We start from the raw sequence: 12,985 nt of genomic DNA, 5'->3' as shown, positions 1-12,985 counted from the left end.
TACCAATGAAATCGGCGAACTATCAACCCATCAACTACCGAACGAGATCATTGCACTCTCCCTTCATTGGAAATCTCCTTGACCAAAATATACTGTCTTATGCATTTGTACGGCTTGAAACTAAATAATTCACATTTATGACGTAATCCTTCCAAAGTATGTGTTCATGACGAAATACTCACAGTTAGTTATCAATGGTATATAAATTCCCGTACTCGGAGAGCGAATTACGCAGTGTTTCTGGATAGCATAATGAGTTTAAATAAGGCTAAGTCTAGAATCCTTTTTGGGCAGAGCACATTTGAAGGCTCTTAACCAATAATTACTGAGATTTATTAATTATATACCTTCACACACCGAATATATTTTATGTCTGCTTCAGAGTTAGTCTTCACGCGGTTCCTTTTTGTTCGCCTGAATAGGCCTTTATGCTAAACGGTTTCCCTCCTTGGTTTGTACATCGTGGCCTGACTGTGGCTACAGCACTCATATTTCAATACAGCATTTTAGAAGGAACAGTCGTAGAAATTGTAGCCCTGAATTAACTAATTGGCAGATTCCGTCTTTCATTTCTAAAGTTTTACTATAATTTTCACTATCGATCGCTTCTTGAATCGCGTATTATGAAATAGCTGGAAAGCAAGGAAATGATAAACCTTTAAAAACATGTTTGACTAGTTTGAAAACATCGAAGTATCGAACATTTTCCACTTGTGCTATTTCAGAGCTGCGCCCTCTATTACAGTCATTCACGCAAGATTCATAAATGGTTCTGACGAACGCATGTGGCAGAAATTTTCCTTGCGCATGTTACATACGCTATCAGGGGAGGAATGAACGTAAACACACACGCTGTTCAGCAATCTCACCGAATTCTAAGTTTTAACCATTTAGTGCTTACGTCACACTTACATTGTGCCATTAGTGACTTTCCTCCTTTAACCAGAAATACGAGTAAAATCATAATAATCTCACAACGAGGCCAATCAATGTAAGGAATCTTACTATCCCCGTGGTGGAGGTAGGTGTAGGTGGAGTAGGCTTATCTCAACTATTCGATCCGCCCAAATAATTCAAACTTTAGCAAACCGGTGTTCATTCCTTATACTTATAGTACGTTGGCTCCCTTCTGTACTGTAGCATTTCATAACTACCGGCCTCGCCAAATTGTAATTTATATGAACTTATAAAATAGTATTACATTCTATAATGAAGTTTATTAAAGTTATCAAAGTACTTGAGAAATACACCAACTGTTATCATGACAAAAAACTTCGACACGGCTACTACAAATTGTCGCTCTGCACTTCCTCTACAACCAAAACAACCCGCTCCGGACAAATTCCCCGATAAAGTCAACGAGACCTGCCTCCTCATCATCCCGAACACACACAACACGTACCCGAGCACACACATGCATAATTATTTATATAATTGTATTCAAGCCACTGTATCCCCCCCCCCCGATGGAAATATCCATTGCAGTCATTGCGTCACGTTTACTAAGAATGAATGTCACGGACTCACGGCTACTACAGCCTACAGTACGTGTTACTCGCTATACTGTAGTAGACGTGTATAGTAATTAACGCTACGTGTGTTTGTCTATAACTGTTCTTAGTATTAATGTGTCTGCTGATCACATACTTTTCTATTGGGTTGTCTATACGATATACGATTAGCACTAGCGATGCTTTTAAAGCGATTGTATTCATTTTTAGTTGTCTCTGAGTAGCATATGCAGGTAAGTGTAAGTTAAACTCTTGTAAACGTTGTCAGGCTTATGGATTAAATTTAATAGGAATTCGTATCACCGCGTTGTAAGGTACTTGTCGATTTTGTTGTATTTGTCAAACTTTGTACACCTACGGCAACCGATTAAACGTAACATTTGGTTGTAATTAAATTTGTAAGTTTAAACCAGGGCCTACACAGACTCAGAGCGCTGTGCGTATGCTCATATGATGTACGGTGCGTAGTAACAGTAGCAATAGTGCCTACACGTAGAAATGGATTGAACCTTAACTAAGATTTTAACAGAGCGAAATATATGATAGTGATTCAACACCATTTCTATGAACATATTTTTCGGTTAACTTTAAATTCATTGTAGCCTACGAAGGTGTTAGGTTTGTTTATTTCTTATTTATTCTGGAATAATTCATGTGGCACGTATTTCCCTTGTGATGTGAACTTTTACGGTCAGCGTTATGTCAAGTTACTTTTTTTTAAATGCTAATATCCTGTGGGCCTCATTGCTCGCCGGCCTAGTGTGAAGTTCATTTTAGAAGGAACCAAGATTAGCATCAGTTAGGTGCGCGTAATTCACTAATTATGCTTGGCATATCCTTCATTACTAGTAGTAGAGTTGGATATCAAGTTAAGCCACCAATTGCACACATGATAAGATGATATGCAGCCCGTTTTAGCCTTGGTTAATTCGAAAGTCACATATGGCCTCACTGATTTTTCATGGATTACATAAAGAACAGAAGCTTAAGCAGCCTTGACTTAATCTATGCTACTCATCAATTAACTTAGGCTTATAATTGATAGAAATATGATTGTAATAATCAGAAGTACATTAAGTCTCCAGTTTAGTTAGTGATTTACACGAACACTTCGGTGAGCGAAGACACAATTTAGTAACGTTAATCATTAGTGCACTTTTTGTTTAGAAAGCTTTGTAAAGTTTATCACATACTTTACCAAGTTATGTGGCTTCATCATACATTAATCATTAAAATTCTACACAAATGTTTGCATAAAAAACAAACCTAAGTTAGAAAAAGATGTTAAAAAAACAACAACAGTGCAGTGAAGACCAACTCGTTACTCTACACTAAGCTAGGCCTAGGCTAGATATGTAGGCCGAGTGTGTGATAAATTCTCGGGAGATGTTTTCGTCTGTGGCGGGCTGTTAACGTGAGAATTGCGGGCGAGCGTCGGCTGCATTTGACTACATCGCCTTGTTCTACAGTTTCACTCTGGTGAAGGAGAAAATAACATGCACTATATATGGCTTAATTATACAGCTTTATTGAGCAGGTTGGCCTAGGGCCTAGGCCTACAATACTACTACTTGCGAGGAGCAATTTGCAAACCATTGCAATTCATCTTTAATTGAATCTTAAAACTTCAGCGAGTCTGAGAGTAATACATAATAATACTTAGGCCTAATGGGCTACTTTATACTCACACATGTCAGTTGCTGTTATATTAGGCCTTGTCTACATCTACGTACGTGACAATGATAAATTGGTCAGGTTGGACTTTAATCTAAACGTACAGCCGTGATTTGTAAAACTGCAGTTCGAGTTGTTTGGAGCTTGTTCTGATACACCGTGGTTAAAAGAAAGATATATGGTACCTGGAAATGCAACTCAAATTAAGGTGATAATTAGTTAATTTTTCCTTTAGTCTATTTAAATCGCTGGAGAATTTATGGCATTAAGCTAAAGCGTCAAATGGAGGTATTTTGCAATTTTTTTTTGGGGGGGGGGGGGCGGGGGGGGGGCTTTTGTACTTCGAGATTTGAACTTTGCATGTTAAAAGCTATCAAATGATTTCAGACAAGCATTGATTTGTTTTATCTAGATTGCTGGGTGAGGGTGACATGTCAATACAACATTCTGACCTTAACAATTAATACTGCAACTCCATACCTTAATTATTTCAAGCACGAACAGTTACACTGTAAGTGAAGCTGTTATATCAAATGTAAACAAGAAATTGTTTTTGAAGTTAAATTGAACAAACCTAATACCAGTGGCATCGCCAGACATTTCAATCTGGGGGGGGGGGGCAGGGAGAGCACAGCACTTATTTAAGGGGGTACTAAAATTTATTCGTAAATGCCGTCCTGGGGAAGGGGTGTAAGGGAAGGGGGAGACATTTTGGATTAATTGAGGGTCCTTAGACGCAATCTGGTGCAATATTGTTTAACTTGAGGTAACTTTATGTTCAAGAATTGTCGGGCTTAATCTGTCTGATATTTGTTTTTTTAATTGAAGCGTTTAAAAAAGTTATACAAATGGTAATGTTTTTAAATAAGAATGTTGAAATTTGAAATTCACGCAGGGTAGTGAAACTTTAAGCACTAGGGATTCACACCTGTGACCTTGTTACTGTTAGTGAGAAAACAACTGGTTATTGTGATGGCCGGTGCAAAGGAGGTTTACTGCAGAACATAATGCGTTTCTTCCTTTGTAAAACAAGTTCTTGTTTGAGTTATTATTTTAACACTACAAATCGCATCAGGGGGAGGGGGGCACGTTTTTTGTTTGGGAGGACACGTTCCCCCGTTGACAAAGGCGTAGGAGGCGGGGGGGGGGGTTGGGGCTGCAGCCCCCAACCCAAAATGTTTGTGAAAATTCGGGCAATATGATGAGAATTTTTCTGGCAGCTACTGAAAGAAAAATAATTTGCAATGTGTTTTTCAATGGTTTAACTAATATTATTATGATCATGATTATTGTAACGACTTCCCCAATAATTCTAACCAATATGGAAGGGGAATGACACGGCAAACGATTGTATGTTATTGGCATGCGATGTAATAACCGATGCATTCCTATATGATATGCACATTAACATGTTGAACGTGCACGGAGCGCGCAAAAAAATGTGGTTATTGGACTCCTACGCCTATATTGGTGACGCCATTGATAACAACCCTGATCTTATCTTCCTGCAGATACCAATATCTGAACTAGAACTGCAGTGGTCCTTCAGTAAGGTTGATAAAGGTGATATCGTGCTCCAATCTGGTCTTTGTTTACCAACCCTCTCGACACTACAGAAGTTATTAGTAAATTCAAACAGTGCAGAACTTACTGAGGAAGACGTTATTGGACTATTGAACTATGGAGTACAGTGTAAGAGATTCAAAGAGCTTTGGTAAGGAGAAAAGTATATTATGAAAATGAAAATGATCACAATAAATGAAATAAGGTCAAGGCCTACGTCTAGAATATGTTAACATTAAGATACTTATGTAGGCCTAGGCTACGATTTACGTAAACACCACGTAGAAGACGAAATATCTGTTAATCATAGTTCTAAAGTTTTAGTAAAGAACTATAGGAAAAAAGGCAATTTGACAGAACACATTTGCAACAGCCGAGAGAATCATTGGATACAACGGTTTTTCCTTTTCTTATGAGATTATTCTTAAATTTCAGTGTCATAAACAGGTATACCATTCCCTGATATAATGTCGAGACTAAAAAATTTTACTCATGACACAGCACAATAATATCATGAGCGATTAAAGGCCACTGTATGTATTGTCGTTGCAACAGATCTACCGAATGATAAATAATTTAGTAAAATAAATTTAGAAAAATTTAGAAATAATTTTAAAAATAATGAAGTAATAATAATTTAGTATAAAATTGAAGATACATTTATTATTAAGACCCTTACACTCCTTCTAATTTGAGTCGACTTAAGCTGACCAGCTGCTGCTTGAATGGAAGTATTTCGAGTCAGTGGTAACAATTAATTAGTGACACCAAGGTTGATGTAATTCCATTATCGAAAATGATACCCATACAAATTGACAGAAATTTGTAAAAATGTATAGTGCAGATATGTTTCGATGAAAGTTGGCAGATGATATAAACATAGCAATAGTAACTAAAATACTCCACAAATGACAGTCGCAACAGTTTTACGGTAAAATGGGTACAGTTTAAATCTGAGTTGAAACAGTTATGTGAAAGACACTTCAATACAATACGGGTCAGTGTATTTTAACCGAGCCTCGTACATGTAACGAGGCAGGGATCTCACACGTTGATATTTAAGTTCGTGGATTTAAATGGATGTATAATCATATCAATAACAATATTATGACCATGAATATATTGGAACAGGGAGATCACTTCAATTTATCACATTAAAATAGGAAACAGAGACAAGAACGAACAAATCGGCCAAGGAATGTTTTGAAATATGCTCAACCGTCACAGTTACATGTCGGCTACATGTTTTTTTAAAGTAATGGTAGCGTTTTGTCGTTATATCATTATGTATATACAGTAACGTGTAAACTGTATATTAGATAATTTTGATACAGAAACATCATTTATAATAACATTAAGATGGATACGTGTTGTTCAACATTATTCAGAAAATATTAAGTAACGTGAGAGAAACAATCTTTAAAAAGTTTTCAAACGTTTTTTTTTTTTTTTTTTGATCTTTGAGAGGAGTCACGTATGTAACTGCATTATTATCTTGTTTTACAGGTTTTATCATTGTAAACTGCCAGCATCCATCAATCCTAAGATGATACCGGAAACAGCAAAATCAAGGAATGTTAAAGGTATTTTGCCGCAGCTCACAATGGGATTTTGTTAAAATGAGCGTGAAAAGTAGCTAACTATTTGAGTGTGTGCTGAGTTTTTTATTCATGTGTATTTGAAATGCTGGGGGCGGGGCGGAGATGGGCGTTGGGGGGGGGGCGGAGGGAAATTGTTCCCAGAGAATTATTGGAACAAGTATATTATAGCATTTGCGTATTTTGTTTTTTTTAGCACAGCCGTGTACGTATTGCATTGTCCGCTGTATATTGGTTGTGCATAAACCCTTCATTCATTCATTCATTCATTCATTCATACATAAACACGTGTAAGTGTAGGACCATAGTACATACTCTATTACATTGTGTATGGGTACATGGGATGGTTCAAAGTGTACCATTCCTTTCTTATATGAACTGTTATGATTTTTTGAAATGAATACTGATTTTTCATCTGCTTATTTATGTAGGTAGAAGCATAAGCAATAGTACGATGAGGAAACGATGAACAAAAACATGTTTACAAAATTTGACTGTAAAAGTGTAAAGAATGTTTACTGTTTTTCTTTATTTTTCATTCGATTTACTCTTAACTACTATACATGCGAGCAAAGAAGATAAGGCACAGTGTGTGTGTGTGTGTGCGTTTGTTTTGCTATCTGACCGAGGACTTGAACAGAAGAATTTCAGGTCCTCGGTTGTGATTTCTAAAGAATCACCACGTCCTCGGAAGAATTCTATTGTGGGGGGTAATGTTAAGGTAAGGGTACGTGGATTTGAACAATGGAAAATACAATGGGGTCCTCGGTCTGAATGTAATACAAACATATGTGTATGTGTGTGTGTGTGTGTTAGGGGAAGGATGCGAGAGGGTTGCCTCAAGGAAAGACTCTTAGTAAAGATCACTCACACTATAATGACTAATAAAACAAAGTGACATAACACTTTTCTGTCAAAATTGCAAACTATCTAATAAATTGTAGTAGTCAATAAACCTCTCCCTTCAATAAGTTTATTTAATTTTTGCTTGTTTTTAAATGTTTGGAAACTTAATAAACCAGAAATCGAAAATTATTTTAATATTTCAACCAGTTAGTTTTATTTTGCTGTTGTAGGTAAGCACGACAAGTCATATATTAATGTTTTTTTTATTTTCTTTCTCTGAAGTTCTTTGGCCGGAAGAGACCTGTCTACTTAATCTACAGTCTGGTAAATGGAAACAGGTTGGTGATAAGATGGTAAACGTATGTAAGGATCAACATGGACCGGTTATGTAATTAGTATAGCCTATTTAACTGCTAGTGTAATTATCCGTGTACAATAGAATATCCCATTGGAGCGGGTAATGATACAAGTCTGACACTGTGCGCCGCTTAATTGAAAACAATAGCTATTGTTCTCTCTGGGTAATAGCCGGGTAGGAATATGAATAGAGAGATATGGTGGAGAGGAGGAGGGGGGGGGGGAGCCAGTTGGTACCTCTTGAATGGTATATGCCTATTAGAATATCCTCACAGTAATTGACAGTTTCACGAAATTATGACATTACGTAGAAACAGTTGAATAAATATGAAGTAAAACATTTTATGAATTACAGATTAACGAAGAGGTGAGGGAAAAGAAGGCTAAGCTTGTACGAGATGAGGAGATAGAGTGATGACAGACACGTAAAAACCAACATATGAAATATAAATAGAATTTAAAGGACTTTAACCTGAACGTGTCAGTATCTAGAGTAGAGAGAGACAAGTTAAACAGTGTGTACTTTTGTCATTTTATATCAAAGGCCGAAGACATCCAGACTATTACAGAGCTGTGTTCAAATGTTGTCGTCATCAATAACACCAGCAGTCAGAAATCACAGAAGTCAACCATTAAACTCCTGAAGAAAGCATCAAGACATGACGTAAGGATAACATTGAAGGGATATGGTGAAGTAAAACACATCACAATAACAAATAATTATTATATTTATTCTACTCCCCAACTATGAGGGATTTGATTGTGAGTCGGAGGGGTGGGGGAGGGGTTGGTATGACTAATCACTATAACCATTTCTAGGTTTTATTTTGTCGGTTAATTATTTTTTTGGCATTACAATAAGATATTTTTTAGGACAATTCGAAACAAACAGTAGTGATAAATAAAATAAGAGATTTTAATAAAACAAAATTAGGTAAAACATACTTAAAAGTAACAAAATTACTAGTAGAATATTGTAAGCTACAGAAACTTAAACTTATCCTCTTAGCTACTGAACTACTTAATAACCTTTAAAACGAAAGGCCGAGAACTGTTAATTACCTAATTTAATATTTATTAGGCCGTCACCTGAACCACCATCACTCCCCAAGGCTCCAATACAACAGGTAATATCACATAGCCCACACAAAAGAGAAATTACAAAGATTGCTGTTCTAAACAACATTAACATATCATGTTTTAGTTACTAAACAACCTGATACAAAACGAAAAAATAAGAATCAACACGAAATAAATAATAATCAACCATAAATTTATAAAATACGACAACATTTTGCCTGGTTCCCACTAACCCTCTCAGACACTCAGCTTATACACCCCTCCCCACCACCTCCCTAAATGTATCTATCACTTTAAAGGTCCCGTAGATTAGCTCCACAACTGACCCATTATAACGGGGAAAAAACTATCAACGGAAACAAATATTGCAACCTATATTACAAAATTCAACGCTCCTGTTTCACCCAACAATGAGATTGGCTAATGTACAACAATGAACACCTGTAACACCCTTCACTTTCCCTCCATCCACTAATCTTGTAAACAAAGGACCCCACCTTACCCTCACTAAAACAAAATGTGTCTTTATTTATTGTTTAGTAGTCTATTAATTCTATTTATTATTTATTTTCATTCTAGTCAGTGTTTATCCTGTATTTATCATTTTTTTCAAGTTTGTTTTTACCCTATACTAGAATTACTTACAACTGAACCGTAAAACTACCCATACCACTAACAGAATATGCAATGACCCCCCCCCCACCCCACCTTCACCCTTTCCCTGAACCACTTCACACCCTCCTGTTCCCCCTTTGTTCAATAATCTTACAACAGTGTCTCTTTACAGTAAAGTAATATATTAGAGTAGCTTTAACAAAACACACCCCCTTTACACCAATTTGAATATTAAACTGACCCACTATAACCCCCTCTAAACCCAGGGCCATTAGAACTTCATTAGTAATAATAAAGAATAGTCAACTCATAAACATTATTGTAAAATAATAAAAGATATTTATGATATTATGATATAATTATAAATATTATATTTATTATTTACTTTCCTTCAGATTCCTATAGACTGTGTGCATCTAGTCCGTTCCTTTAACAAGGTTGATGAAGATGATATTACTCTCTACTCTGGTCTCTCTCTACCAATCCTAACATCAATAGAGATTATGAGCATACAGACAGAGAATGGGAGAGAAATGAATAAACATGAAGTTAATGGAATATTAAACTATGTACAACACTCTCAAAGATTCAAGCAACTGAGGTAAGTATAGTTAATAAATATGTAAGTAATATTAGTAATTATTAAAATAACTAATTAATGTTAATGATGTAATCAAGACAGGAATTATCATTATAGTTTTACTTAGTAATTACTGAAGGTTTTATTGATAGGTAGAGATAATTGTAGAAGTAAAACAAATAAATGAAGAAGAAATTGGATTAAGAAATCGACTTTCAATGAAAGAACACTCATCATGTAAGGAATAATATTAATAGGAGAGTAAAATAGAGACAAAATGAGACAGAAAAAACATATTTACAGAAAAAAATTAAAAGATAGACTTGTATTGCAGTAAGAATGATTAAAGTATTTCCAGCGTGAGAGAAGAACATATTTGTTTACCTGGTTTATAATAATTATTAATAAAATTGAATAAGGAATCTAAGAGAGAAATTGACAAAAGGAAATTAATACTCTTGTTGTTAACTATTTTCTGTATGCAAAGTAAATTATTATGATAAGAAAAATAACAAAATAAAGACAAATTTTTATTGATAAATATTAAATTGTCCAAATTCTTATAAAGAAATTTAGTAAATAAATAAATAAATAAATAAATAAAGCGATAATAAATGAATAATTCGTTTATCTTCTATAACTTAAATAAAACAGTTGGTAAAATAAAATTAATAAACACTAGAAAAAAGAAATATACACAGAAAGAATAAACATTAATCTCAAATGTGCAAGAATAAAACATTCAAGAAAAAAATCTTCATTAAGAAATGTAAAATGGTCAAAATTCATAGTAAATTTAGTAAATAAATTGATAAAACGATAATAAGTAAATAAATGAAACGTTACTAAGTAATTGAAATTAAACAGTAGGCAAAACAAATTTAGAAAACACCAAACACGAAAAATATAAACACAGACAAAAAAAAGCATTACCCTAGAAATGTTAGAAACTTGTTTGTTATTGGGTTTTTTTTATGTAGCTTAATGTTTAGTTTAAAAACTTGAACATCAACAGTGAAATTAACTATTGACCGCCATTAGTTAAGAAGCTGAATTAATAAAATATATTTTTGTTAATAAGATAATGAGATCTGTCTACAACTTGAATGCCTTAAACAGTGTATATAATACTATCCTTCACCGGGTCCCCCTCCCTCACCCCTTGCCTTTGATACTATTCCTCTAATCATTAAAATATTCACATGTGAAGTCCCTTACCATGCCACAACAACTATACATCGGCCGCACCACAAAGCCCACCTCCGCACTGCTAGCAGAGCCTTCTGCTGTGCCTACTTACTGCAAATCACGCCCTGAGCCAATGCATAAACAACGCAACTATATATATATATTCCCTCTCTCACACCCTCTCCCGCACCCCTCAAAAGTTACTTCTCATAAATTGTTTAATATGTCCCATACGGTATTTCATATCCACGCTCAACGCCTCAAACACCTGTACGTTGCAGCCACGCTACTTAACACCATTTACCCTTTCTTCCATGAAAATTAAATCACCAGTCCAATCCTTTGCTATAAACCCACCATTTTAACTCCCCCGGTAACTCCCCCCCCCCACCCACACACACACACAGGCACGTACATACGCACATCATTCCATTGTTCCTATATTTGTTTTGATCCATGTTTTCATCCTATGGCCAATTTACAAAAAGTAACGTAGATCGTATCCACCCAACACTGTGTATACATTCATCATATATCTGTACAGTTAAATATTTCTACTCTTTTCTACTCAGACAGTACACATTTTTTCAATGATAAAAGTCTGTTGAAATTATTTCATCATTTTCTTCCTCAAGATGTACACTAATCTTTCCTATTACTGACACTTTCAAAAGTTTAACATTTTCTTTTGTTCATCACCTGTCAATCAAATACTTGAACAATACAATGAAAAGAAGTTGTGTTCAATAAAGCGGCGCGCGCGTCCCAATGAAAAGAAGTTGTATTCAATAACAAGAAACGCGCGCGTGACCTTTATATAACCCTTGGAATCTTGAAACAAACAAGTACCCGGATACGTCTAGACACTGTCTGGTTTTGAATTGTTGGTCGACCTTGCAGATAGAATTTTTTTCAATGATTTTTACTTTCTTGTTCTTGGTGTTAAGTAAGTGTACTTTAAGAAAGAAGAAAAATTAAAATCCCCCAACATAATAAAGAATTCAGAGAACAGTTTGGTAAGGAGATTTGGGCTAAATTATTTTGATAAATGCCCGAGAGGGTGGAGGCTGGGGGGGGGGGTTAAGGCTATTTATTTATTTAATATCACTTCCTCCGGTAACTCATTTTCAATGGCAGGTTAATACACCATATTGTGTGTATGCCCGCAGAACAAGTTGTTACAAACTCAGATCCCTGTTATAACGTTTTCATATTCGTGGTCGTTACAAGGCAAATTCAAAAGACGTTTCCTTATAGCAGTAAGGCAAATCAATGCACAGGTTAAATAGTGTTGTATGCTCTTAATTTAAAGAGGATTGTTCACAGTAACGGGTGAGGTTCATATTAGGAGAAATAGATAAAGATTTTTTATATAGATAGTGGTGAGGCGATTGAAACTTCATATACTTGAGGATAAAACAAAATTATTATGCTGTGGGTGGGGATGTTAACATCAGCCTTTGAATTTACCAAGAAAGTATTGAAAGTTGATGTTAATTGGAATTGGCATATATAAAGGGAAAACTATGTACAGCAAAATAACATTTAATAAAAAAAAGAAGAAACATTTCTACATCGATTCCGATAGATGCAATATCGGAGTTAATTTTTTTTATTGAGAGGAGAAGTCAAGCACTATTATTGCAATTTATGTTTTGAAATTTACAAAAGATGCGATGATGTTATTTTTAATTAATGCAAGATGATTAACATTGAACACACTCTTGTCTTAATAATATTAGTAGATGCACAAATGATTATCTTTCTAAGGAAGAGTGGGGAAGGGGAGGTTTAGTCCCCAGAATAAAATAATGGCAGACGGAATATTCCAAAGCACCCTGTACAGTATATTACATAGGCCTATGTGTGTGGTTCAGCCTAAACAGTAACAAAACCTCGACATTTCATTAGAAAGTTGCAAGCATTAGAACCGTTTTGCAAACACGATCCATTTAACAAACATTTCTCCAAGG

General features: G+C 35.2%; 2 protein-coding genes across 12 annotated transcripts in view; both read left to right on the top strand.

Annotated features, from left to right (window-relative positions):
• Positions 1–12,985, top strand: part of LOC139983650 (uncharacterized) — a 468,492-nt gene that overhangs the window by 10,856 nt on the left and 444,651 nt on the right. For all 11 annotated transcript variants that reach the window (XM_071997347.1, XM_071997345.1, XM_071997341.1 and 8 more), the window contains exons 4-8: positions 4,697–4,899; positions 6,255–6,331; positions 7,475–7,530; positions 8,094–8,213; positions 9,640–9,845. In XM_071997347.1, coding sequence (XP_071853448.1) covers positions 4,697–4,899; positions 6,255–6,331; positions 7,475–7,530; positions 8,094–8,213; positions 9,640–9,845 — 662 coding nt within the window. The remainder of the gene's footprint in view (positions 1–4,696; positions 4,900–6,254; positions 6,332–7,474; positions 7,531–8,093; positions 8,214–9,639; positions 9,846–12,985) is intronic.
• The window catches only part of LOC139983718 (uncharacterized), a 202,583-nt gene that overhangs the window by 10,822 nt on the left and 178,776 nt on the right, over positions 1–12,985 (top strand). The window lies entirely within an intron of this gene.

The sequence above is a fragment of the Apostichopus japonicus genome, chromosome 16, assembly GCF_037975245.1.
Source record: "Apostichopus japonicus isolate 1M-3 chromosome 16, ASM3797524v1, whole genome shotgun sequence".
Lineage (NCBI taxonomy): Eukaryota > Metazoa > Echinodermata > Holothuroidea > Aspidochirotida > Stichopodidae > Apostichopus > Apostichopus japonicus.
Note: the sequence above shows the minus strand (reverse complement) of the source record. Positions and strands in the feature narration are given on the sequence as shown.